The 27231-nt window shown below is 38.3% G+C and overlaps 1 protein-coding gene across 3 annotated transcripts; it reads left to right on the forward strand.

Moving 5' to 3' along the window:
* Positions 1-666: 666 nt before the first annotated feature.
* nek4 (NIMA-related kinase 4) lies at positions 667-27228 on the forward strand. Of its 3 annotated transcripts, none has more exons than XM_079844032.1 (16): positions 667-979; positions 4169-4435; positions 4523-4720; positions 9731-9838; positions 9966-10120; positions 12834-12963; positions 13072-13680; positions 15341-15394; positions 17001-17147; positions 17335-17469; positions 17639-17705; positions 21630-21736; positions 22231-22322; positions 22495-22712; positions 23776-23909; positions 26782-27228. In XM_079844032.1, exons 1-16 carry the CDS (start codon positions 893-895, stop codon positions 26878-26880), a joined length of 2607 nt encoding a protein of 868 aa, XP_079700158.1. In that variant the 5' UTR covers positions 667-892; the 3' UTR covers positions 26881-27228. The 3 variants fall into 3 exon arrangements, with proteins under 3 accessions (XP_079700158.1, XP_079700157.1, XP_079700159.1); XM_079844031.1 differs by having other exon boundaries at positions 669-979; positions 21627-21736; XM_079844033.1 differs by lacking the exon at positions 17001-17147 and having other exon boundaries at positions 669-979; positions 21627-21736.
* Positions 27229-27231: the final 3 nt, after the last annotated feature.

Here is a 27231-nt window from a genome sequence, read left to right on the forward strand (position 1 = left end):
CGACATGCACACCGCTTAATCCGCGCCGCAGAATGTCTATTTGCGTCTTTGCATTGACTTAAATCACTCGCGCAAAACGCTTCATTCGCGTCTGGTGTGTAGGCTACGCACCATCAGAGCAGAAAGCAGCGCTCAAGACAAGCACTTTTAGTTGAAGACCCCTGAGTTAAACCATGGCTTAATACGTTTCTCATTTCGGCGTCTCACGCTTGCCATCCACGTCTACTCTTTTAATGGCCCAAACAAGTGTGGGCAGCCGCAGCGTGCCTGATGTTTTGTTTCCGGTCTAGCTACATCCGGAGTGGTGTTGTAGTTTTTCTAACGTTACTAGTTGTTGCAACTGCATGTGAAAAAACGACAAAGTTTGTTAGATCAAAAAGAACGTTAATCTCGCGATAAAAAAATTGACGCCGTTAAAATAGGTTTGCGTTAACGCCGTTAATAACGCGTTTAACTGACAGCACTAATATATATATATATATATATATATATATATATATATATATATATATATATATATATATATATATATATATATATATATATATATATATATATATATATATATATATATATATATATAGCCAAATTCAAACTTTTATTGTCAACATATCTTATTTGGCATGTGTCGCTGAGCCCATAGAGGGCGCTGTGGTGAAACTGAACACACATTAGACCGGAGTGTGTGGCGTTAACGCGGACAGTTGCCTGGTGACGCCGAAGCTGTGCTGGGCTGTTTCCTGCGCCCTCTGTCACCCAAAACAAGTTTCAAACCACAGACAAATTACCGTCTATGCATTGAGAATAACGCGCTTACTTGTATTTGAACTCCTGCGGAGGGGCTTACAATCACTCGCTATGTGATACAGACAGCGCCTGTGGACGGAGGATCATGGACAGTTACTTATTCGTTCGAGTCGTGGGGAAGGGGAGCTATGGGGAGGTGAACCTGGTCAGACACAAATCAGACCGTAAACAGGTAGAGTGAGCAGACCTGCTAGTCACTAACACACTGCTTTATATATTTAACTCATTGCAAAGCTGAACTAATGTCGTAGTTAATAACAGATTTGTTTGTTGTTGTTGTTTTTACTGCTAGGAGTTAGTTAGCCTCTTCCGTTAAAAAAAACTTCAGGGATTTTTAATGCCTTCTGCGGGTCTTAACAAGTCTTAATTCACCCTTAGAAAAATGAAGGCCCTTAAAAGGCCTTAAATCAGAGCATAATCAAATGTTGCATGCATGGCAAAAAAAAAAAAAAAAAAAAAAAAAAAATATATATATATATATATATATATATATATATATATATATATATATATATATATATATATATATATAAAAAATTGGAAACAAGACACAAATACTGAGGAATATATATATATATATATATATATATATATATATATATATATATATATATATATATATATATATATATATATATATATATATATTCCTCAGTATTTGTGTCTATATTATATATATTATTGGAAACAAGACACAAATACTGAGGAATATATATATATATATATATATATATATATATATATATATATATATATATATATATATATATATATATATATATATATATATATATATATATATATATATATATATATATATATATTATTCCTCAGTATTTGTGTCTATATTATATATATTATTGGAAACAAGACACAAATACTGAGGAATATATATATATATATATATATATATATATATATATATATATATATATATATATATATATATATATATATATATATATATATATATTTCCTCAGTATTTGTGTCTTGTTTCCAATACAAATATCTAAACGTCTTTAAATCCAGATATTTGCTGGAGATACAAAAAAATTGATGATTGTCAATGAGTTATGAAAACGTCCCTTTTTATTTTAATTAAGTAGATTTTTTTCATTGGCATAAACTCACTTCATTTTGATCAATTTGACAGAAAACAAGACTCATATTTTGTCATTTTCTATCTCCAGCAAATACTTCTTGATTTGACAATAATCTTTAGATATTTGCACTGGAAAACAACTTAAAAAATACAGAGGAAGAAAATCACTTATTTGCTGATGCGAATGTTTCTCTCTATTTACATTTAGAGAACATATTTGCATATTGTTTTGGATTTTCTTGAATTGGACTTAAATAGATCTTTAAAAGTCTTAAATTCATCATCTTAACTGCAGAAACCCTGTAACTTGAACTAGGATCAACATGAACAATACTTATACAGCATTTATTAATCTTAGTTAATGTTAATTTCAACATTTACTAATACATTATGGTCTTATATTTGTTAACATTAGTTAATGCATTGTTATTAACACAAACATAATTAACAGCTGGATTTGTATTAACTAACATTAACAAATATTAATAAATAATACTGTAACAAATGTATTGCTCATTATTATTTCATGTTAGTTAATACATTAACTAATGTTAACAAAAGAGACATTATTGTAAAGCATTATCAACATTCCTTGTACGTAATACACCGATCAGGCATAACATTATGACCTAATATTGTGTCGGTCCCATTTTTACTGCCAAAACAGCCCTGACCCGTCGAGGCATGGACTCCACTAGACCGCTGAAGATGTGTTGTGGTATCTGGCGCCAAGATGTTAGCAGCAGATCCTTTAAGTCCTGTTAGTTGCGAGGTGGGGCCTCCATGGATCGGACTTGTTTGTTCAGCACATCCCACAGATGCTCGATTGGATTGAGATCTGGGGAATTTGGAGGCCAAGTCAACACCTCAAACTCGCTGTTGTGCTCCTCAAACCATTCCTGAACCATTTTTGCTTTGTGGCAGGCGCATTATCTGCTGAAAGAGCCACAGCCACCAGGGAATACCGTTTCCATTAAAGAGTGTACATGGTCTGCAACAATGCTTAGGTAGGTGGTACGTGTCAATGTAACATCAACATTGATGGCAGGACCCAAGGTTTCCCAGCAGAACATTACCCAAAGCATCACACTGCACCCGCCGGCTTGTCTTCTTCCCATAGTGCATCCTGGTACCATGTGTTCCCAAGGTAAGCAACGCACACACACCCGGCCATCCACGTGATGTAAAAGAAAACGTGATTCATCAGACCAGGCCGCCTTCTTCCATTGCTCTGTGGTCCAGTTCTGATGCTCATGTGCCACTGTTGGCTGTGGGCAGGGGTCAGCATGGGCTCTTTGACTGGTCTGCGGCTATTCCGCCCCATACACAACAAACTGTGATGCACTGTGTATTCTGACACCTTTCTATCAGAACCAGCATTAACTTCTTGAGGAATTTGATCTACAGCAGCTCGTCTGTTTGATCTCCCATGACCCTGTGGCTGGTTCACCGTTGTTCCTTCCTTGGACCACTTTTGATAGACACTGACTACTGCAGACCGGGAACAGCCCACATGAACTGCAGTTTTGGAGATGCTCTGACCCAGTCGTCTAGCCATCACAATTTGGCCCTTGTCAAACTCGCTCAAATCCTTACGCTTGCCCATTTTTCCTGCTTCTAACACATCAACTTTGAGGACAAAATGTTCACTTGATGCCTAATATATCCCACCCACTAACAGGAGCCGTGATAAAGAGACAATCAGTGTTATTCATTTCATAATGTTATGCCTGATCTTTATATTTATAATAATTTAAGAGGCAAATTATGAGCCTATAGGATTCTCCATATCAGAGTGATCGTGTACATTCAAATATGTATGAATCAGATCAATCTTTTAAGCATATAAAGTAATGTTTTAAATGTCATTGTGGCATCCTGCAGTGTATAATTCTCTAAAACTATTTTGAACAGCTTTTTTTTTTTTCTTTTAAATGAACATTTTTTATTATTCTTTAATAAATGATCATACATGCAGATTTTGTGACCATTTATTTTGTATTTTTTGTCATTTGTAAAGCAGGAGCATTTAAAGGGACAGAAGTTTCGTAAGATTGTGGAAAATCTTAAAAGAAATAGTTAGCCCCGCTTAAAACACACTTTCCTTTAAACATTTATTGAACAAAATGAAAATAATGGACATTTGGATTTGGAACATATGATTGCTGTTATGATCCTTTACTAATTTAAAATCTGGATATTTTCCATCAGAATTCATGTCTAATGTGCATGGTTTTTCTATTGTATGGTTTTGACAGTATGTGATCAAGAAGCTGAACCTGAGAACATCCTCCAGACGTGAGCGGCGAGCCGCGGAGCAGGAAGCACAGCTCCTCTCTCAGCTCAAGCATCCCAACATCGTCACATACCGGGAATCATGGGAAGGCGAGGACTGTCAGCTCTACATCGTGATGGGTTTCTGCGAGGGTGGAGATCTGTACCACAGGCTCAAACAACAGAAGGGAGAACTGCTGCCAGAGAGACAGGTGGTGGAGTGGTTTGTTCAAATAGCCATGGCCCTTCAGGTAAGTCAATATCCATCAGTCCGTCCATTTGTCATTTCCTTGTTTTCAACCGAATAATAAAGCTGTTGCCTTTTTCTTGATCCGTAGTATTTACATGAGAAGCACATTCTGCATCGAGATCTGAAAACACAGAATATTTTCTTGACCAAAACCAATATAATCAAAGTGGGCGATCTGGGCATCGCACGGGTCCTGGAGAATCAGAACGATATGGCCAGCACTCTGATCGGCACACCTTACTACATGAGTCCAGAGCTGTTCTCTAACAAACCTTACAACTACAAGGTACCGCATGGACACAACTCACGATGACAGTTAGTACAGCCCTGGATTCAGTCTACGTCAATAGCCATGTTTCCATCCACCTGTTTGTATGTGCATTTTGGGATATCGGATAAAAAAAAAATGCTGGATGGAAATGAACAAAATGCACATCAATTCTAAAAATGTGCTTATAAAAACGCATGTACTCTATTGACCATATGAAACAGCTACTTCCTGGTTTTCGATAAGCCAGATTGGGCATTTCCGGTGAACTGCATCATCACAAAACCATCAAGGGTTGACTTTTTAATGTTGTATTTTAATGCAGTTATCACACTTACCAAATTTGCCAATAAACCAGTTTTATTGATTGCAATAATGACAAAGCTAATGGGAACGTTGGAAAAGGAAACACATTTTTCCAGGACATTAATGTTATTTTTTTAATGTGATGACCAAAAACTTTATTGGTTCACCCTTCTGAGATTGTCCCCATTTGTGAAACCAAATGCTTTAACATTTGATAAAAATGTATTGATTTAAAAATGAAAAAGACATTAAAAGGATAGTTCACCCAACAAAAAAAAAAGAAAATTACCCCATGATTTACTCACCCTCAAGTCGTCCTAGGTGAATATGACATTCTTCTTTCAGATGAATAAAATCAGAGTTATATTACAAAAGTCCAGGCTAATCCAAGCTTTATAATGGCAGTAATTGACCTATCGGTAAGCCCCTCCCATCGAACGCAGAAGAGCCAATGGCAGTTGAATATCAGTCGCGCTGGGACCGGAACTCGGACATCTTTAGGTTTCAGCGCCATAGAGAAACATTGGAAAATCCGAAGCTGTCATCGGTTTGATGGTGTTTATGCTACAAAAATGGTAAAACGTTGTGCCTGAGGTACTGTAACACTGACTCCAGGGATCCTGAGAGGATTTTCTGGTTGTCATACTCTCATTAAGTTACTATTAAAGTTAGTAATTCCCTGCTAATGTACAAACCGACTAACGTTAACTAACTAACTGTTCTCATGCAACGGTGTAGGTCAGAAACACGAAGGTCTACATTTCAGTGCATCTCTCCATAATTAAACTGATTAAATGTCAATTTATGTAATCTTACCCTGCGGTACATGAACAGTGTTGATCCTGTATGTTATTATCTGCGATCGTAACGAGGCTTCTCCCGTTTGCATTGAGATCTGTAAACCATCGCTTCCAAATTAATCTCTCACCATATTTATTTTATTCCCATTTTATTTCTGTGAGTTTAGATATGTTAAAAGGTCTGCATTATCTGTCTTATAAGGAGGACTCCTATTTTGAAATTTTAGTGAAAGGGAGAGCTTGCACGCAGTTTATCGGAGTTGTTTTGCAGATACAAAGTTCACCAGTTATTAACTGCACTCCGGAAAAGGCATAAGGTCTGTGTATATGTTTGTTTACTGTAAGTGTTTTTGTGTAATTTGCTGTGTATGTTAATGGTAATGCCACGGAGAGAGGGCTAGAGAGAGAGAGTTTGTGAATGAGACGTTAAGGCGCACTTATGCTTTGTTTGTTCAGCTCTTATGATGATTTTTTGAGTGAAAAACGATGTAATAAACTTCATAAACCATCAGTAAAGTTTGGCCATCATTCGGACGGGGTATACGCTAAATTCTGTGTCCAGAAACATCTTGGGATAAGGTTTTCCACACTGACAGCTGTACATTGTAAGATATAGCAACTCCGTTTGTTTGTCCGAGTTAGCAACAGTAACTAAGGGGGGCGGGGCTTACCGATAGGTCAATTGTTGCTCTGTTTTTGAAGTCCATAAAAAAATGCTTCTGTCTGTCAAATGACGTGCTCCACACGGCTCTGGGGTGTTAATAAGGGCCTTCTGAAGCCAATTGATGCGTTTGTGTAAGAAAAATATATATATAACATATTTTATATTAAAAACATATTTAAAACTTTATAAAGTAAAGCTCCAGTCGATCGCCTTCCGTGGAAAATTGTTGAAAGATGTGTGCGCGATGTCTGACGTGCGTACCTGGTATCGGAAGAGGCACTTTCAAGACTTTTTCCATAAATTGAATACAGAAGGCAATCGGCCGACACTTTACTTTATAAAGTTTTAAATATGGATATTTTTCTTACACAAACGCATCTATTGGCTTCAGAAGGCCTTTATTAACACCCCAGAGCCGTGTGGAGCACGTTATTTGACAGACAGATGCATTTTTTTTATGGACTTCAAAAACAGAGCAACAATTACTGCTATTATAAAGCTGGGAGGAGCCAGGACTTTTGTAATATAACGATTTTATTCGTCTGAAAGAAGAATGTCCTATACACCTAGGATGACTTGAGGGTTAGTAAATCATGGGCTAATTTTAATTTTTTGGGTGTTCTAACCCTTTAAAGCTGCAGTCCATAACTTTTTTTGGTAACAAAAAATTATCCAAAATAAAAATTTTGAACAAGTACACAACAAGCCAGTATTCAGTATTCATCTCCTTACTTTATTCACAACGGTAAGCTTGTAATAATGTGTTATAATTAGATTTCAGCGGGAAATTCAAGCATGTCTTTTGCGATATTACGTCACATCTATATACATAAACCCTCGGTTTCCGGTTTTATTTAGCAGAAACGCTTTACTTTCACTGCAGTGTGAACAAGTGTCATAGCAGCCACAGAGCGAACGTCATAACTTCCTTTTCAACACACTCAGATATATCTAATACGATAAACAGAGTTGCGTTACCTCATACTCATGACTGGAAAAGCAGAAGTGGCGCTTGCGACCGTGTCATAATAAAAGTCCCGCAGGCGACTATGCCATAATAACAGTCCCGCTCTTCAATTGCTCCAGCGGCCTTGCTCAGCTCCACAACACTCGGTCCTGCTCTGCTTCACTACACTAATGTTAAAGGGTTAGTTCACCCAAAAATGAAAATTCTGTCATTAATTACTTACCCTCATGTCGTTCGACACCCGTAAGACCTCCGTTCATCTTCGGAACACAAATTAAGATATTTTCATTGAAATCCGATGGCTCAGAAAGGCCTCCATTGGCACAATGCACGGTACACTCTCAAGACCCATAAAAGGTACTAAAGACGTCGTTACAAAGTCCATCTCACTACAGTGGTTCTACAATAACTTTATGGAGTGACAAGAATAGTTTTTGTGCGCAAAAAAACCCTAAATAATGACATATAGTGATGACCGATTTCAAAATAATGCATCATGAAGCTTCAAAGCGTTATGAATCAGCGAGTCGAATCATGATTCGGATCGCGTGTCAAACCGCCAAACTGCTGAAATCACGTGACTTTGGCGATTCAAACCGCTGAATCGACTCACTGATTCATAACGCTTCGAAGCTTCATGATGCCTTGTTTTGAAATCGGTCATCATGATATAAGTCGTTATTTAGGGGTTTTTTTGCGCACACAAACTATTCTCGTCACTTTATAAAGTTATTGTAGAACCACTGTAGTGAGATGGACTTTGTAACGACGTCTTTAGTACCTTTTATGGGTCTTGAGAGTGAACCGTGCATTGTGCCAATGGAGGCCTTTCAGAGCGATCAGATTTCAGCTAAAATATCTTCATTTGTGTTCCGAAGATGAACAGAGGTCTTACGGGTGTCGAACGACATGAGGGTAAGTAAATAAAGGGTAACTAAACCCTAAACCAACTTTTTTTAGTTAATGATCTGTAATACTGGGGCTTTATTAATGCTGTTCATTGATTCGAGTAAATGTTTTGACATTTGAGTATAAAGTGTTTTAATTCTATAAAATATGGTGTAAAACCGCCAAAGTGCTGCCCTCTTAAGGTTGAACGGTGGCTACTGCAGTTGAATTTTCCTATTGGATGTTGTGGTACATCGTGACGTAGGATGGTACCTCCAACGGCTCTCTATCCGCGCCCCTGGCACGAGCTCACCACGCCCTCAGAAATGTTTCCCCCAATCACATGATGAGAACGACTTCACTCCAGTATGAGCTGTCATGTTACATGAAGTAGAAACATTATGAATGAAACTCACTTGACACTTGCTTTAACATTGTATTGAAGAAAATGCGGTTAAATAATGCAGTTGTCAGTACACGTCAGGCTTTTCTTGCGATATTATTGCCGCCCATCATGTGTACAGATAAGTTTCATACATGAGACGCGCTTTCAAACCCTGACACGCAAGTGGTTGCCGCGGACGCAGATAGATCACGCGGTGACGAATAACAATACTGTAACGTGCTGTTAACGCAGTTTGAGCCAGCGGCTCGCATTGATAAGGCTCTGGGTCTGTGTCTGACTCTACAGACAATCCACCCTTCTCCACTTCAGATGAAGGTAGGGGAATTACCGCTCTGTTGCAAAGCTGGCGTCACTCTAGTCATTCTCCATCTCTGCGACTCGCGAGTCTGACAGCTGTCAATCAATCCGTCACTGCGGGTCTCAGGTGCACGCCCTCCGCTCAGCCCCGCCCTCGGTTCATCCCCTCTGTCTCCGCTGGGCTCTGCCCACTTTTCCAGCATTTTTCAAAATTTGCCAGTGGGTGGAGTTAAGCTCTGAGCAGGGGTTTAGTTACCCTTTAATGACAGAATTTTCATTTTTGGGTGAACTAACCCTTTAACAATCGCACACATGAACATGATTTCTGCCCGAGTCCTATCCTGACTCTTTTCCACCGGCTGTGAGGTGAAGACCAGATGTCCCAAGATTCTGTGCTCAAACGTGGCATCATCAAACTACGCCTTTGTTTTGAACAGGCGACCTCTAGTGGACGGAAAAGTTACATAGTGTAGCTTTAAGCACTAAATCAGCATATTATGATTTCTGAAGGATCATGTGACCCTGAAGACTGGAGTATAGATGCTGAAAATTCAGCTTTGATCACAAGAATAAATTATTTTAAAATATAGAAATAGAAAACAGAACATAGTTTATAATTGTTTTTTCACCAAAATGTTGTGTTTAAGATGAATCTTTATTTATGTTAGTTCATTTCAGTCATGTTTGTTTGTGTTTGCAGTCGGACATATGGGCTCTGGGATGTTGCGTGTACGAAATGGCAACTCTGAAACATGCCTTCAACGCAAAAGACATGAACTCTCTTGTCTACCGGATCGTAGAAGGGAAGGTAGAGGATTATATTCATCTGTTTCACTGAACTGTGAATATTCATTCATCTATAGAGCTGTCCACTCATTTCATCCTTCCTCATGTTATATTAACAGTATTATTAATTATCCATTTTTAATATTCAGCTGCCCCAGATGCCGTGTAAGTACGACCCCCAGCTGGGCGAACTGATAAAGCGGATGCTGTGTAAGAAACCAGAGGACAGGCCTGACGTCAAACACATCCTCCGACAGCCGTACATCAAACATCAGATCTCCATGTTCCTAGAAGCCACAAAAGAGTATGTGCCCTCATTCCTACCTTTTCAATAAAACTCTAATAAAAAGATTCCACTAGTTTACAATAGGGTTGTAACTAGGGATTCAACAACTATTGGCCGATTCTGATATCTCATTTGCTCTCTTATTTGATCTTTTGTCATTACAATAGATTCGTTTTGATCATGTTTTAAATGAGCAAAGTTCAAAAAACGCATATATTAAAGGATTAGTTCACTTCAAAATTAAAATTTCCTGATATTTTACTCACCCCAATGCCAAGATGTTCATGTCTTTCTTTCTTCAGTGGACAAGAAATTCAGTTTTTCGAGGAAAACATTTCAGGATTTTTTTCCACATGGACTTCAATTGCAACCAAAATGTTGAATGTCCACATCAATGCAGTTTCAAAGGGCTTTGAGGTGCTTCAAAAGGTACTGCGCAATCCCAGCTGAGGAATAGGGTCTTATCTAGCGAAACGATCGGCCATTTTCTCAAAAAAATTTGTATGTATATACTTTTTAACCACAATTGATTGGCTTGTGCTGGTCTGCAATGAGCCAGGCATTACGTAATGTACGTTGAAAAGGTCACGCCGAACTTGGGCGGAAGTACCGCCCCATTGTTTACAAAGCGAACGTTCGAAGACTAATACAAACGCTTTTTTAACAAAACGGGTAAAACAATGATTGATAAATTAAATAATAAATATGTCATTCAACATACAATACAATTTGAACGATCCTTCTTCTCCACACTTTTAAGCAATGGGGCGGTACTTCCGCCCACGTTCAGCGTGACCTTTCCAACGTACATTACGTAATGCCTGGCTCATTGCAGACCAGCACAAGACGATCAATTGTGGTTAAAAAGTATAAACATTTGAATTTGTTTTAGAAAATGGCCGATGGTTTTGCTAGATAAGACCCTATTCCTCAGCTGGGATCGCAGAGCCTCTGAAGCCCTTCCTTTGAAACTGCGTTGATGTGGACGTTCAACATTTTGGTTGCAATTGAAGCCCATTGTGTGGAGAAAAATCCTGACATGTTTTCCTCAAAAAACTTAATTTCTTTTTCACTGAAGAAAGAAAGACATGAACATCTTGGATGGCATTGGGGTGAGGAAATTATCAGGAAATTTTCATTTTGAGGTGAACTAATCCTTTAAGTTATACTAGTTTGTTTATTGCTGCATCATTAAATCATTTCTATTGAACATGGATTGGATCTATTTAAAGGGGTCATGAATTGAGAAATCAACTTTTCAATCAGCATTTGATATATAAAAGTTCATAGTGATAAAAGAATATCCTGTACGTTTCGGAGCTGAAAACTTCCTTGTTAGTCAAAGAAAAGCTTTTATTGACACCAGGCCCCGAAAACGCTCAATCTCAGAATATCGTGTGGTGAAACGCCGCCTCGAGCCCGCCCACCGGCTCGTGGAGCTAATCTGGGCTACCGAGCAATAAACATGCCGAAGAGAGCAAGATATTGCGCTGTGCCTGGTTGTGGAAGAACACAGTCGCTGCATAAGCTTCCTTCGGATTCTAATATTAGGAATGTGCGGTTGAACTTTATTTTTAATGAAGGTCCAGCTCACGTGGGGAAGACGTTGTACATTTCTTTGCTTCATTTCACGGCGGAATCGTTTGTAAACAAGACACAGGTCAAGACTGGATTTGCAGACATATTGAGATTAAAACACAATGCTGTGCCTTCTATATTGGATTCGACAGGAATGGTGCAACACACTTAAAACGAGTAAAACATGTTTTTTTATATGTGATAATATTGCATTTTTACAGATCGTTTGATATTTACTGATTATGTTGCGGAAGTTTTGAACATGCTGATTTGTCAGCAGTGAAGTTTTGCTGATGCACGTGCTTGGCTTGTGTGTGTTAGTGATGCGCGGTTTGCGGATATATCCACCGATCGGGCGGGCCAAGGAATTAAAAAATAACATTCATATTAATTGCGGCTGGATGAGAGATAAATTACTGTGTTTGTTTGATTAAGACCTTTTTCGAGCCCTGTGGGTGGATTCCGGTTGCCGTTTCTCCACATTGGAAGTTTTCAAAACAATTCCCCACATGTACTGACGGGGGAGCCGAAACTCATTATTATGCAAAACTGTTATCCAATCATATCAGTGTGCGTTTACTTCCAAGTCTTCAGTGCGGCACGAAGAGTAGTGAAAGTCAAGAGTAGTGAAAATGTGTTGCCTTGTTTGATTAACATTAAAACACAGCAGTAGGGCTGCACGATTATGACAAAAATCATAATTGTCGATTATTCCCTTGAAATTGTAATTGCAATTTATTAATTACGATTATTCTATAGCATAAAGCCTCAAAAGTCAAATATACATTGGTTTGGTTTCTTTAAATAAAAAAGTAAAAATATGCATGGTATAATGTTATACTAAAAATAAAAATAAAAACAATGTGGAAAAAACTTAAGATAACCTGTAGAAAAGAAAAAAAACACGTTAAGTACACTTAAGAATAATATAAGTGGACTTTTTTTTTGATAATTGCAATTACATTTTATTGAACGATTACATAATTGTGGCATCCGTAATTGTAATCATGATTAATTGTGCAGCCCTAGACAGCAGCACAGCAGGGATATTAGGCTGCTGTCACTTTAAGAGTTGTTTTACTCACTGCATGTGCTGAATGTGTACCTTTACACCCCTAGTTTACAATGATCTGTCCTGTTACTGATCTAACAGGAAAACGGCCAAATCACGGAAAAATGCTGTAAACAGCAAACCGAATGCCGGATCAGATGGCCCAACCAAAACAAATCATGAAGTTCAGCCACAGTGTTTTAACTCGGAGTCAAAGACCAGAAGAAAAAAGGTAGGATGAAATGGGAATCCTGTCCCGCTGCCAAGTTGCTTTATTTTTATGCCTGTGTGTGTGTGGACATGATCTCAGTTCATCTGTTTTGTTTTCCGCATTTCATAGGTTGAAGAAAATCACTTGAACCAACAAAAACCCTGTAATGGTGAAGTGGAAAATGTCGTTCCCGTCCCACCCTTGCCCCCCAAATCTCCTAGCCGGGACATTCTTAACTCAACAGGCCAATCTATAGCCACTATTAGCAATATAGACTTTGAAATCCAATCCCAGAAACAAAGAAAAGCCAAACCGCCACAGTCAAAACCCAGCAGCCATCAGAACCACAAGCTGCAAGTGAGCAAGAAGAGGGAAAAAGAGGAGAAAGAAGATCCCAGTCCTCCTCAGACACGCCCTCTGAAACAAGAGTTCGGTGTCAACAGGACGGAGGATAAGATGTCAGCGAATGGATTGATATCAGAAAGCTCGAGCACACCCAAGCCTGCAGAGCGAACCAAGAATAAGGCTCTTGAAGCAAGTATGGATCTTCAAGACGACACTATGAAGCTCCTGCAGGAGGCAGGGGTGGAGGACATCCCCTACGAGCCGTTTGAACAACATCACAATGCTGAGAGAAAGTCAGAGAGCCAAAGAACTTCATCAGCTGTTGACGATGATCACAGCAATGCTTGTGTCCTAAAGGATGCTCCTACTGGAAGCTCAACTGAGGAGAGTGAGGTACGTTACTGTAAGCTTCTGATAGGGTTGCCTAATCTAAAGCCCAGTGCACACTGTACGATTTTTAATAGTCCTTTACGACTGTTGCTTGTCAGACTGTACGAACATGATCCGCGCTCTAAGCCATGTCACACTGTAGGGTCTCAGTTGTCACTTATGTCTAGACTGAACAGCAGTCAAGATGCGCTAAAAACGGACGCATGCAAGAAGACTCGTCTGGAGTTTAACATCATCAATAACATGTGATACAAAACTTGGTTTTGTGGTTCTGTGCTCCTATTTGTTTCTGATATGACGCTTGTCGTTGTCACACTGCAGGACTGCGCCTCAAAACTTCTCAAAAGGTCAAATTTGATCACAATGGTCATTAATCAGCTTGAACATGTCAAGACTACAGATTTTGGCCTAGGATCAGAGGAATCTTTTAGAATTCACAAACTTTGTCTCAGGTGGCAAAATCACACAGTGTGAGCCCGGCTTTAAACCGTTACTCTCTTAAAGTCCCTCTGACATTGAGGGGCTTCAGTATGTTTTATGATCTGTGCTAAAAGAAAGATTCATAAGGGGTAGTTGACCAAAAAATGACAATTGTCATCATTCACTCACTCTCATGTCATTCCAAATGTGTATGACTTACTTTCTTGTGTGGAGTATAAAAGGAGATATTTTGAGAAATGTTTTCCGTCCATACAATGGAAGTCAATGGTCATTGGTCACCAAAACCACTTTTCTTACCAGCATTCTTTGAAATGTCATCTTTTGTGTTCCACACAAGAAATAAAGTCGTACAGGTTTGGAACAACATCAGGGTGAGCAAAATATTACCAAACTTTCAGTTTTCAGGGACAGAACTATCCCTTTTAATGTTTTGTTTTATTTGATTGATTGATTGATTGATTGATTGATTGATTGATTGATTGATTGATTGATTGATTGATTGATTGATTGATTGATTGTTTGTTTGTTTGTTTGTTTGAATGGATTTGATTAATGGATTGATTGAATGGATTGGATTGATTGATTGATTGATTGATTGATTGATTTGATTTGATTAATGGATTGATTGAATGGATTGATTGAATTGATTAATGGATTGATTAATGGATTGATTGAATGGATTGATTTAATTAATTGATTGAATTGATTAATGGATTGATTGAATGGATTGATTTAATTAATTGATTGAATTGATTAATGGATTGATTGATTTGAATAATGGATTGATTGAATGGGTTGATTGATTAATGGATTGATTTGATTAATGGATTGATTTGATTAATGGATTGATTGATTTGAATAATGGATTGATTGAATGGGTTGATTGATTAATGGATTGATATGAATAATGGATTGATTGAATGGGTTGATTGATTAATGGATTGATTTGATTAATGGATTGATTGAATGGGTTGATTGATTGATTGATTGATTTATGGATTGATTTGATTTATGGATTGATTTGATTAATGGATTGATTGAATGGGTTGATTGATTGATGGATTGATTTGATTAATGGGTTGATTGATTGATTGATTGATTAATGGATTGATTAATGGATTGATTGATGGATGGATGGATGGATGGATGGATGGATGGACGGAAGGAGGATTGAAGGTATATATTTGTTTGCTATCATAATTTTTTGTCCTTCACATTGCAGGGAAGTTTAGACTCCACAGAGAAACTACTCAAGCCTGTTCCTGTAGTTTTAATGGTAATGGTTCCTTTCTTTCTTCCTTTTTTTCCTTACTTGCTTCTATCCTTCCTTCCTTCCATTTATTTATACATTTATATTTTAAAATGTATATTTTAAAGGGGTCATGAACTGTTTTATAATGTTTCCTTGGGTGCACAGTATGATTTTTACATCAAAACATTTCATAATTTAGATATAAAAGGCATTTTTCCTACCCAGATTTCTCCAGTCTCCGAATGCTTTCATCATAACTATCACTGATAAACTCACGCTGTTTGATTGACAGCTCCAGCGAGTGTAAAGGGAGCGTTCTTTGATCGCTTGCCATTTGTAATTTAATCACAGTTTAAATAACCGATTATTTTCATCTACTAAGAGACACAATGTGAAGTTGATCGTTCAGTCACTGGTTTGATTTACTGACACACAGACAAAGAACATCTGACTGTACATGAATCATTACATTTTAGAAATCACTGGTCTCAAATCAGGCATTAGAATTAACACAGTTACTCACATGTTGTGGCAATACTGTCGAGTCCGTGATGAACACATTCACATTGTTGGAAATAAAAAAGCACATTCCTAGCATCAGGATCTTTTGGATGGTAATGTTATTTGTAGTCCATCCTCTATCGCTCTCCTCTCCTCGTCATCGGGCGGGTCTTCTGCAGAGGCGGTCTTTCACCTATAGGCACATTCAACGAGTCGTTATCTGGGCTTTGTTACAATAAAAGCTGTTTTTAGACTAACAAGGAAGTTTTCAGCTCTGAAACTTACAGGATATTCTTATAGTATGATGACCACTTGTGTGTCAAAAGCTCAAGGACATTTATATTTATCAATTCATGACCCCTTTAAATAAATGTATATTGTTAAATACTGTTGGGAGAACAAGTATTTGATACACTGCCGATTTTGCAGGTTTTCCTACTTACAAAGCATGTAGAGGTCTGTCATTTTTATCATAGGTACACTTCAACTGTGAGTGATAGAATCTCAAAAATCCAGAAAATCACATTGTATGATTTTTAAATAATTAATTAGCATTTTATTGCATGACATAAGTATTTGATCACCTACCAACCAGTAAGAATTCCGGCTTTCACAGACCTGTTAGTTTTTCTTTAAGAAGCCCTCCTGTTCTCCGCTCATTACCTGTATTAACTGCACCTGTTTGAACTCGTTACCTGTAAAAAAGACACCCGTCCACACACTCAATCACACAGACTCCAATCTCTCCACAATGGCCAAGACCAGAGAGCTGTGTAAGACTTCGACATGCTTTGTAAGTGGGCAAACCTGCAAAATCGGCAGTGTATCAAATACTTGTTCTCCCCACTGTAAATACTACATACAATTTTTATTTATTCATTTGTTTAGATTATCATTAATAATACAAATATTTATTAATCCTTTAAAACATGATAGTAAAACACAGGTGTTATTATTGTTTTTTTTTTTCAGATTGGTGGTTCAAATACAATTACTTTTTGTTCAAATCATTAATTCATTAATTTTTGTTGTTGTTGTATATTACAAATCTTTCTAATTTATATATTTATTATAAATATTTATATAGTCCTTTAAATAATATTTAAACATTACTTATAATAACATTTAGGAGCCATGCAATTCAGAGTCCACAGCACTCTCAGATCAATGCCGACCAGTTCTTCGGCCTTCCTCCTCTTCCTCCGAACCGTCCATGTCACGTCAGCGCAGGCAGAGGAAGAAGGACAAGTCTCTAGATGACCAGAACAGTCCTGAAGTAAATAGTTTGGGCATTGGAATTATTGTATTTTATAACGTAATGATTAATTAAGTTATAAATAAATCTTGTAAGATAAATCTTTTTTATCAAAGAATTAACACAAACCAGAATGAATTCACATACTCCTCATAATATTACTGCTGTCTGTCGCTGATCTTACTCACTAAAACATTTGTATGTTTAGGTCAAAGCAGTGCCCAGACCTCTACCGCCTCTTCCTGAAGATGTCCTATCGATAAACAGTGCACAGAAAGGCCAGAGTAACTCCGAGAAGAACAGACCTATCAGTCTCTCGTCCAAGAACACTCCAGAACAGCAGGTGAACATTAGGGACTGTATTAAACAGCCCTCTAAAGAATGCATGTGCACATGCAGTAATCTGATATTTCCCATGGCATCATGTTTCTATTAAACAGTTTGTTTGAAGCTTTGTTTCAGTAAAGTTTCTTCTGTGAGTTTGTTGTTAATGGAAATGGCTGAACTTACAGAATCGTCCACTATCTGCCAGGGAAAGGAGAAGACTGAAGCAGTTACAGGAGAACTCCAGACAACAAGGTTTGTGAATTTCTTTTGAAATCAATTAACTTGTATTTAAAATGTTTTAAAAAAAAAACTGATGGTAAAGTTACAGCAAAAATATACCAAGACCAGTTCTGAATACACTTGGTTTTCCAACTAAGGTCCATATTCTGTTTGAGGCTTTAAAGGGGTCATGAACTGGTTTTTTAAAAATTTGTATACTGTTGTCTGAGGTCAGCTTATGAAGTTTGCGTGGATTTTACATTCAATATCATTATGTCATAATCATAATGAATAAATTAATAGGCTATTTTCTACCCTGGTTTTGAGCCTCTCTCATGGAACGCTCGGTTTTTATGGGCGTGCCGCACTGAAGACTTGGAAGTAAACGCCCACTGCTGTGATTGGATAAGCGTTGCATATTTAATGAGCTTCGGCTCCCCTGTCAGTACACATGAGGAATTGACCTATCAGTAAGCCCCGCCCCCCTTAGTTACTGTTGCTAACTCGGACAAACAAACAGAGTTGCTATATCTTACAATGTACAGCTGTCAGTGTGAAAACCTTATCCCGAGATGTTTTTGGACACAGATTGTAGCATATATCCCGTCCGTATGATGGCCAAACTTTACTGATGGTTTATCAAGTTTATTGCATCGTTATTCACTCCAAAAAATCATCGTACCTGAACAAACAAAGCATAAGAAGTGCGCATTAACGTCTCATTCACAAACTATCTCTCTCCGTGGCATTACCATTGACATACACAGCAAATTACACAAAAACACTGTATACAACTAACAGTAAACAAACATATACACAGACCGTATGCCTTTTCGCGGGTGCAGTTAATAACTGGTAAACTTTGTATCTGCAAAACAACTCCTTTATAAACTGCGTGCGAGCTCTTCCTTTCGTTACCCGGAGACTATAATACCCATCAAAATAGGAGTCCTCCTCAGTAGGACAGATAATGTAGACCTTAAACATATCTAAAATGAAATTAATTTACATATAACCAGTTTAATATGGAGAGGCACTGAAATGTAGACCTTCGTGTTTTTGACCTAAGTTTCAGTGTTACATGACGTGAGAACAGTTAGTTATTTCGGTTTGTATGTTAGCAGGGACTTTAATCGTAACTTAACGAGAGTATGACAAACAGAAAATCCTCTCAGGATACCTGGAGTCAGTGTTACAGTACCTCAGGCACGACGTTTTACCATTTTTGTAGCATAAACACCATCAAAACGATGACAGCTTCGGATTTTCCAATGTTTCTCTATGGCGCTGACACCTAAAGATGTCCGAGTTCCGGTCCCAGCGCAACTGATACTCAACTGCTATTGGCTCATCTGCGTTCGAGGGGAGGGGCTTACCGATAGGTCAGTTGTTTTGAAAGCGTGTGGAAAAACGGCAACCGGAATGATTCATCCCACAGGGCTCGCAAAATGTCTTTATCAAACAAACACAATGATTTATCTCTCATCCACCCGCGACTGATTGAAATGTTATTTTTGTATTACTTGTCCCACCCGATCAGTGAATATAACCACAAACCGTGCATCACACACACAAGCCAAGAATGTTGCAGACAGCATGATTGATCAAAACTTCTGTGATTTGTATTTTTCCTTCAAATATCAAGTCAAGAGAGTGAACAATGCATATCAAGAAAGGAATGTTATTTCATTATTTAAGATGATTCGTATTGGTAGCCCGTCTGGAAAACACATAGCCCTGGGACGTTGGACTTTGCGAGCCCTGTGACAGCGTGTTAAGTTATGTTCAGTTAGACATGTACACATAATCATTAGATATCAAACGATCTGTAACAATGCAATACTATCACACATAAAACTTTTTTTTACTCACATTAGTGTGTTGCTTCATTCATTCATGTAATCACATCCTGTCTGCAAATCCAGTCTCTTGTTTACAAACGAATCCGTGGTTGAAATGAAGGAACAAACGTGCATTGTCTTGCGCACGTGAGCTAGAATTTCATTAAAAATAAAGTTCAACCACACATTTCCAATATTAGAATCCGAAGGAAGCTTATGCAGCGACTGTGTTCTTCCACAACCAGGCACAGCGCAATATCTTGCTATCTTCGGCATATTTATTGCGGTAGTGTGATCCATTTAGCTTCATGAGTCGGTGGGCGGGGCTACAGAATCAGACGCTGACGTCAATGGTTGGCATATTCTGAGATCGAGGGTTTGCTGTGCCTGGTGTCAATAAAAGCTTTTCTTTGACTAACAAGGAAGTTTTCAGCTCCAAAACTAAGAAATATTCTTATATCAGGATGAACTTTTATATATCAAAGGCTGAATGAAAAGTTGGTTTCTCAATTCATGACCCCTTTAAATGCTTCATAGCTTTAGGGTTATTATCATTAACTAAAACTATTAAACACATTTTTTCAGTTGAAATAAAGCTTAATAAATGTTCGATGTTGAAGTACTAAATTACTGATTGGAAATAAATAATACCTAAACCTTAACAATAACTAAAGCTAAAACTGAAATAAAAAAATTTAAATATTAAACCTAAATAGTAATATTTAAAATAAAATAAAAAAATGACAAAAGCATATAACAATTGCTAAAAACAATTGACCTAAAATGAAAATATAAAAATAAAAGCTAATTGAAATTATGAATAAAAACTATTAGTATGTAAATTATACTAAAATAACACTGCACACCTATTGGAATGTAGACAAAGACATGCACATTCTTTTTCTTGTATTCTTTTCTGAAAATTGAAAATGAGCATATTCTAACTACTGTCAGAATTTTTTTTTTCCGTATATAAACAATCAATATGTATGCTAGATTCTCTTTGACTTTTCACTTTTTAGTCCACTTAAAGGGTTAGTTCATCCGAAAATTAATATTCTCAGGTTGTTCCAAACCTGTAAATCAAAACTACACCAGAACTGTTGCGCATCTCCAAGCGATTCGAATGAATATGCGTTTGAACGATTGAATCAATGACTCACACATAGACTTGGCACCACCTACTGGCGGTTTTATTTTCATATTTATACTTTGCATGAACTTTTTATTTAAAATATCAAACTTTTAAAGTTTAACTTGTACATAACCCATTTCTAAATTCAAAAACTTATATTTAAAACATTCATACAACATTATTTACCCATGAGCTGCGCGCGTCCCGTCATCTTAAACAGTCTAAACAGCACTTCAGATTGAGCTGCTGTGCCACTTCTACACTGCAAAGATGGATCTTTTGATGCTGATTTAATTAGATTGGTAACAGTCTGATTGTGTCTTATTGCTCTAACTGAATTTATTGTTTAAATTAACATTTTAAAAACAACTTTTTTATTTTAATTGAAGAAATTGACAAGATGATCCATATATTTAATAAGATTAGAAAGCATTGCTCTTATAATGGTAAAAATGCCCCTGGACATTAATTTAAAGGGACAAAATAGTCCTGTGATGGGAAAGTTAAAATTGGAATGCGTGTTCTTGATCAGAAAGGGCTCCTACATTTTTGACTGTGCTCCTCAAGAAAATTGTTAGCGTAGAGCCCTGCCCCCCCACCCCCCATCGCCATTACTATGGAAGTCAATAGGGCCCATCAACTGTTTGGTTAATTCTTTAAAATGTGTTCAGCAGAAGAAAGAAACTCAAACAGTTTTGGAAAAACTTGAGGGTGAGTAAATGATGACAGAATTTTTGGGTGAACTATCCCTTTAAAGGAGGTCTGACTCTCATTCTGTTAAAGAGGCCTCAACACCCTTAAGAACAGTTTTGCCGGATCAAAGTGAGGCGTTTTTGCGTGTGTCCATTAGAATGCATAAGGGGCTGGAGAGCTGCCCACTATGATCAAAGCCCTCAGGTGCTGCATACATGAATTCAGATGAAAGGGGATATTGTACAGTTTCAATGAATATGATTCCTTAGTTTCTTTTCTTTGAAGCAGTGTCCACTGTCAAAAGGGCACCCTGTGATGTCCCCTCATTAGACAGTAAGCAGACAGACCAGCTAGACTGCCCAAGAACTGCCAGCACTACCTTGGAAACTAAAAAGGTACGTCTAATTCTTACTCGCTGACTCAGAACAGCCTTTCAAAGAGCATACACTTCATACTTGCGATATGAGACCGTTTAGACAGAATCCTTGCTTAAAGGAACACTCCACTTTTTTTTAAAAAATAGGCTCGTTTTCCAACTCCCCTAGAATTAAACAGATGACTTTCAGCCAATCATTTGTTTGACCAGAGATCTTGTGGCATTAGACGCTATGCTGCTGCGTCCCGATAAAGATTCTACAGCGGGTTTTTTAAGCCGTTTCAGCGCAACTCCAAAAAAGGAGGACAAATGACTGTTCGGCTTGAGGCTGCGCCGGACGCCAGACAGGGGGCTTAAAATCCGGACGTATGGCCACCCTAGTCACCTCACGTACACTAGTTTGGGAACCACTGCTCTACATCTACTCAATGTTATCACCTTACAATGCAAGATCTCAGCTACTTGGTCAAAATGGATCTTCCCTGAACTGTTTTGGTTGTCTTTGTGTATCAGGAGAGGAAGTCCTCATGGAGACAGTCTGACGAAGACGAGTGTAGTTCCTCCACCAGCTCCACTGAACGTTCAGAGGGGGACTACAGAGAACGGTAAGACCTCGCATTAATGAGACCTAACTGCGGCCACATTTACATATGTGTGTAAAAATTCTGAATAATGTTGGGATTGGGTCATATTGCGGTTATGCATGCATGTTCTTCACATTGTTTACTACCAATAACAGTGACAAAACGGCAATGTTTTTTGGGGTTTTTTCTACAGAAAGTGTGAGACCAATGATATGCAAGACTTGGTTCAAATGATGACACAGACCCTACACATGGATGCCAGAGATGTATCATTTGAGCCGGATAGGCTAAGATGCAACTCCACTTCACTGCCCGAGTTCAAACTAAATAGGAAGTATAGGGACACCCTGATGCTTCATGGGAAATCCAGAGAGGGACAGGGAGATTTCCAAATCAGTGGCTTCCCGCTAGGTAACTCTCCTGACAACTAACATTCATCATCAACACCTTTAAAACAGAAACCTGCGAACGTGAATTGAGTAAAGGCCCTTTCACGCCGGACGCGTAACGAAAAAGCGAAGCGGAAAAAGCGAATATTTTGTGTGCGAATAGTTCGTGTCAAAACCTTTCACACCAGCCGCGACGCGAGTTTGCGACGTTTCAGAGCTCCAGCATTCCAAAACATTCGCGCCGACAGCTGAGAAACACGGACACGTAATCATTCAGTGGACACGAGCTTTTAATTTTCTTTAAAAGACAGAGAAGAAGGTTTTGGGTGCACCCAGTCTTAAAGAACATGCAGGTCTGAAGGGGATGATGCTAATCTTGTACAGGAGCTAAAACTTTATGGCCGGTTCCGCACTTACTTTCAAATGTCCGTGGGACAATTTGAGGAGCTCCTCCAGACAGAGACGGTAGCAGCGCATCTGACGAGACACACACACACACACACACACACACTCTAAAGGAACGGCTCGATCCGGAGCTGCTGTGTTTCCAGTTGAGTGACAATCTAAACATTTAAGTGCCACAGTCGTACTGACGGAAACACATTCACTTTCTATAGACGCGGACGCAATTAGATTAAAAAAAAAAAAATCAATGTATTGATTATAATATCTGTAGCATAGTGGGCAAACACATCTGCATCTGAACACAACTACAGCTGTAATCTCGTGAGAAATGCCATACCTGGCAAAGGTTAATGTTGATTGAATGGCTAGTGACATCAACTGGACATTTCGTGACCTTTGTTTCCTTGTATGTGATTGGTTTAAGCCTTTTCTGTCGCTGCGAGTGTTAAAAAAAATCGACATCGAAACGAAAAAAATAAACATCGTTTTTTCGCCGCAGCACATTCACGTTCGGTGTGAAAGCACTCATTACACAAACAGCTGATCAAAAAATAAAACCATCGCGCGAATTATTCGCGCGTCAAAATCGCGTCCAGTGTGAAAGGACCTTTATTCTTAATTTTCAGTACACTAGTCTGGCAACAGAATCCATCATCATGTTCCTCATTTTCTGTGTTTAGATGACAGCACGGGTCCAGCAAAGGTCAGGAGAGTGATCGAGCACTTGCGTACAGATGTGGTTAAAGGACTCGGTGTGAAGCTATTGGACAGAGTCCTGGATATCATGCAGGAAGAGGATGAAGTTAAGAGAGAGGCAAGTTAGTGCTTGAGCAGACTGGTGACTCAAGACATTTGAAAATGATGTTTACAAACAAATCATGACTTTTTGTAAAGTTTATTCTAATTTGTTTTACAATGCAGAAACAACTGAAACCACACTTACGCAAAAATGACATGCGCTGGGGGGCCTTAAAAGGGATAGTTCACCCAAAAATTACATTTATGTCATTAATTCATCGCCCTCATGTAGTTTCAAACCCGTAAGACCTTCGTTCATCTTCAGAACACAAATGAAGATATTTTTGATGAAATCCGAGAGCTCTCTGACGCCTCCATAGACAGCAACGTCCAATTTTCAAGGCCCAGAAAGGTAGTAAAGATATCGTTTAAGTAGTCCACATGCCTACAGCTCTTAATGCATCACACGCATGTGTCGTGGTGCTCACGTAAACAGCGTCGACCAATAATGAGCCGGCGTTCTGACATAGAACCTGGAAGCGCTGCGCTGTATTTACTATGTGGACAGCGTAGGACATGACATGGACGAGAAGAAATTGTTGAATAGTCATTATTTTTGTTGACTTTATTTTCGACACTTCATAACATTACGGTTGAACCACTGGAGTCACATGGACTATTTTAACGATGTCTTTACTACCTTTCTGCACCTTGAAAGTTGGACGTTGCTGCCTATGGCTGGTTCTGAAAGCTCTTGGATTTCAACAAAAATATCAAAAATATTCTGAAGATGAGCGAAGGTCTTACGGGTTTGGAACGACTTGAGGGTGAGGAATTAATGACAGAATTTTCATTTTTGGGTGAACTAACCCTTGAAGATTAAATATTATACATCTTAAATAAATTTAATCATATTTATAAAGGTTTCTCGGCGTGAAAATACAGATTTGCGCGTTGGGTCGCTCATTTAGAATACTCCTAATTCACGAACATTAGAGGTTAAAAGTGGGGTTAAGTGCTTTCTGGTAACCAATGTTGATATTTCAATTCACTAAAACAAACAAGCCCAAAAAGGGTGTTCTCGCCCCTATTTTAATAGCTCCGCCCCACACATACGCAACCCAGGCAACGACTATGGCGGAATCTGCTTTGCCCTTTGGCCGAGGGTATGATGTCATCAATAAGTGAAAGCAATAGAGACAGAGCGACACGCGTCATAATCTGAAGACCACGCCCACTGGGGGGGGAAACAATCAAACGCTCTCCATTGACTTTGCGTTGCGTGAGGCTGCCTCCTTGTCATTTCGGACTTATAACAAAAAACTGAACAATGTATAAAAGCTGATATGTGACAAAGTATACAGCAAACAAGCTAAACAACACCCAGAAGCAAAAACCCAGACGTTTTTATAAGCTGTTGACCCAAAAAACGAGCGTTTAAGGACAAAAAAGTGGAATCAGGCCATTGAGACAGAGCGCGACGGGTCATATTACACTGAGAACTACGGCGACTAGAGAGGAACGTAATCAGCGACAGGAAATATAATAAATAAAACTGACATTTGGATATTTGACTTAACAGTGACAAAATGTTTACTGCACACATACATATTGAGGCATACTGAGTGTCAGGATCCCAAAATTGACCCATTATTCCTGCTGAAGCTTCACTTCGTATTGCCTGTATCCACTTTTATCTTCTTAAACGCTCGTTTTTTTGGGTCGACAGCTTATAAAAACGTATTTCTGTGTTTTTTAGCTTGTTTGCTGTACACCTTGTCACATATCCGCTTTTAGACATTGTTCTGTTTTTTGTTATAAGTCCGAAAAGACAATGAGGCAGCCTCCCGCAATGCAAAGTCAATGGAGAGTGTTGGATTGTTTTCCCCCCTGTTGTGGGCGTGGCCTAAATACGCTCTGTCTCTATGTGTGTTACTATGGTAATCCAGGTCAAATGTTCAATGAAAAAGTCATCCCTTCCATCCCAAAAACACAAACACAGTTCTCATGAACAATTCGATAGCACGAGCACGACAGACCAACTAACGAACATATTACAATTAAGACAAGATTAGAGGGTTCTATCGATCACGAAAAGAGGAACCAAAGGAAACAAACATATATTAGGAGAATATTATCGTTCTTTTCGGACACACTTTGGGATCTGACGCTTGAAACGGACAGTGGAGGAGGTTTAGACGCTCCAGGCTTATACGGTGTGGAAATGAATGGGTCTTTATCATCGCTGAAGTGAACGACAATACGATCGCAAATGTACAAGCAAGCGAACATGACACATGAGCATATTCAAGCAAAAGCCAGCATATATTAGTTCTGTGAAACAAAACAAAATCAATGTTACTCGCCTATCGAGAAGAAATAAAGCAACCTCGGCCTTCGCTCCTTGAGTTCTCTCCAGAGCTGGAAAACTGATCCGATATTTACACGGTCCTACTTCTTGCCTGATCGTAAGCCTTCTTTTGTTCCACAGACATCTTTTCCATCTGCCATCTCTCTCTCTTTCTGTTGTCGCTCGGCTAATGTCCGTCCTGTGTCGTGTCTTTTGAATAATGACGTGCACTGAGCGCTCTCTTCTCCCCGTCATTAGTAGACACGCCCCTTACTGCTGATTGGCTACAGGTTTGTTTTGGTACTCGGCCTGAGACACTTTACTAAAGCAGCTTTGAAATAACACTTACCCCACCTTTAAGAACAAATTCATAGGCGAAATTACTAGTGCACGACACCCATTAATTTTAGACTACTACAGTTACATTTAATTGCCTGTTTCTCACTGTAAAGCTGCTTTGAAACACTCTGTATTGTATATAGTGCTATATAAATAAAGGTGACTTGACTAAAGGGGATGTATTTAGTGAAAACAGTTTGCTAAATGGAAGAAAAAGCAGTTATGCTATTATTTTTATACTGTGTGTTTTTCTATCCAGCATTTACTGCAGGAGCAAATGGGGGAGGAAAAATACAAGCGGTACGCAGTGAAAGTGCGACAGCTGAAGTTCTTTGAGGACGTCGCATTCAAAGACTGAGCCAGATGCACACGAGGGATCCCTTGTGAAACACTGATGTGCCATCACATCTGCTGGACAGTACGGATTTGTGCTCAGAAAAACACTTCACTGAAGCCTATCAGCAATCACTGTTACTTTTTTTTACGCTTTTGTAAATGTATAGGGATATACCTGAGCTTAACACTAGATCTGTAATAAAGTTATGTTATTATGCACCTTTAAATTTCACAAAAGCATTATTTTCTATTGGAAATGTGAACCTATGCTATGTAGATAGCAATCTTGAATAGTTTTCCTATTTGTATATTTATATTATGAATGATGTAAATCAATAAGTGATGATTTTTAATAAATTACATTTTCAGGAAT

This window comes from Gobio gobio, assembly GCF_949357685.1.
Source record: "Gobio gobio genome assembly, chromosome: 19".
Lineage (NCBI taxonomy): Eukaryota > Metazoa > Chordata > Actinopteri > Cypriniformes > Gobionidae > Gobio > Gobio gobio.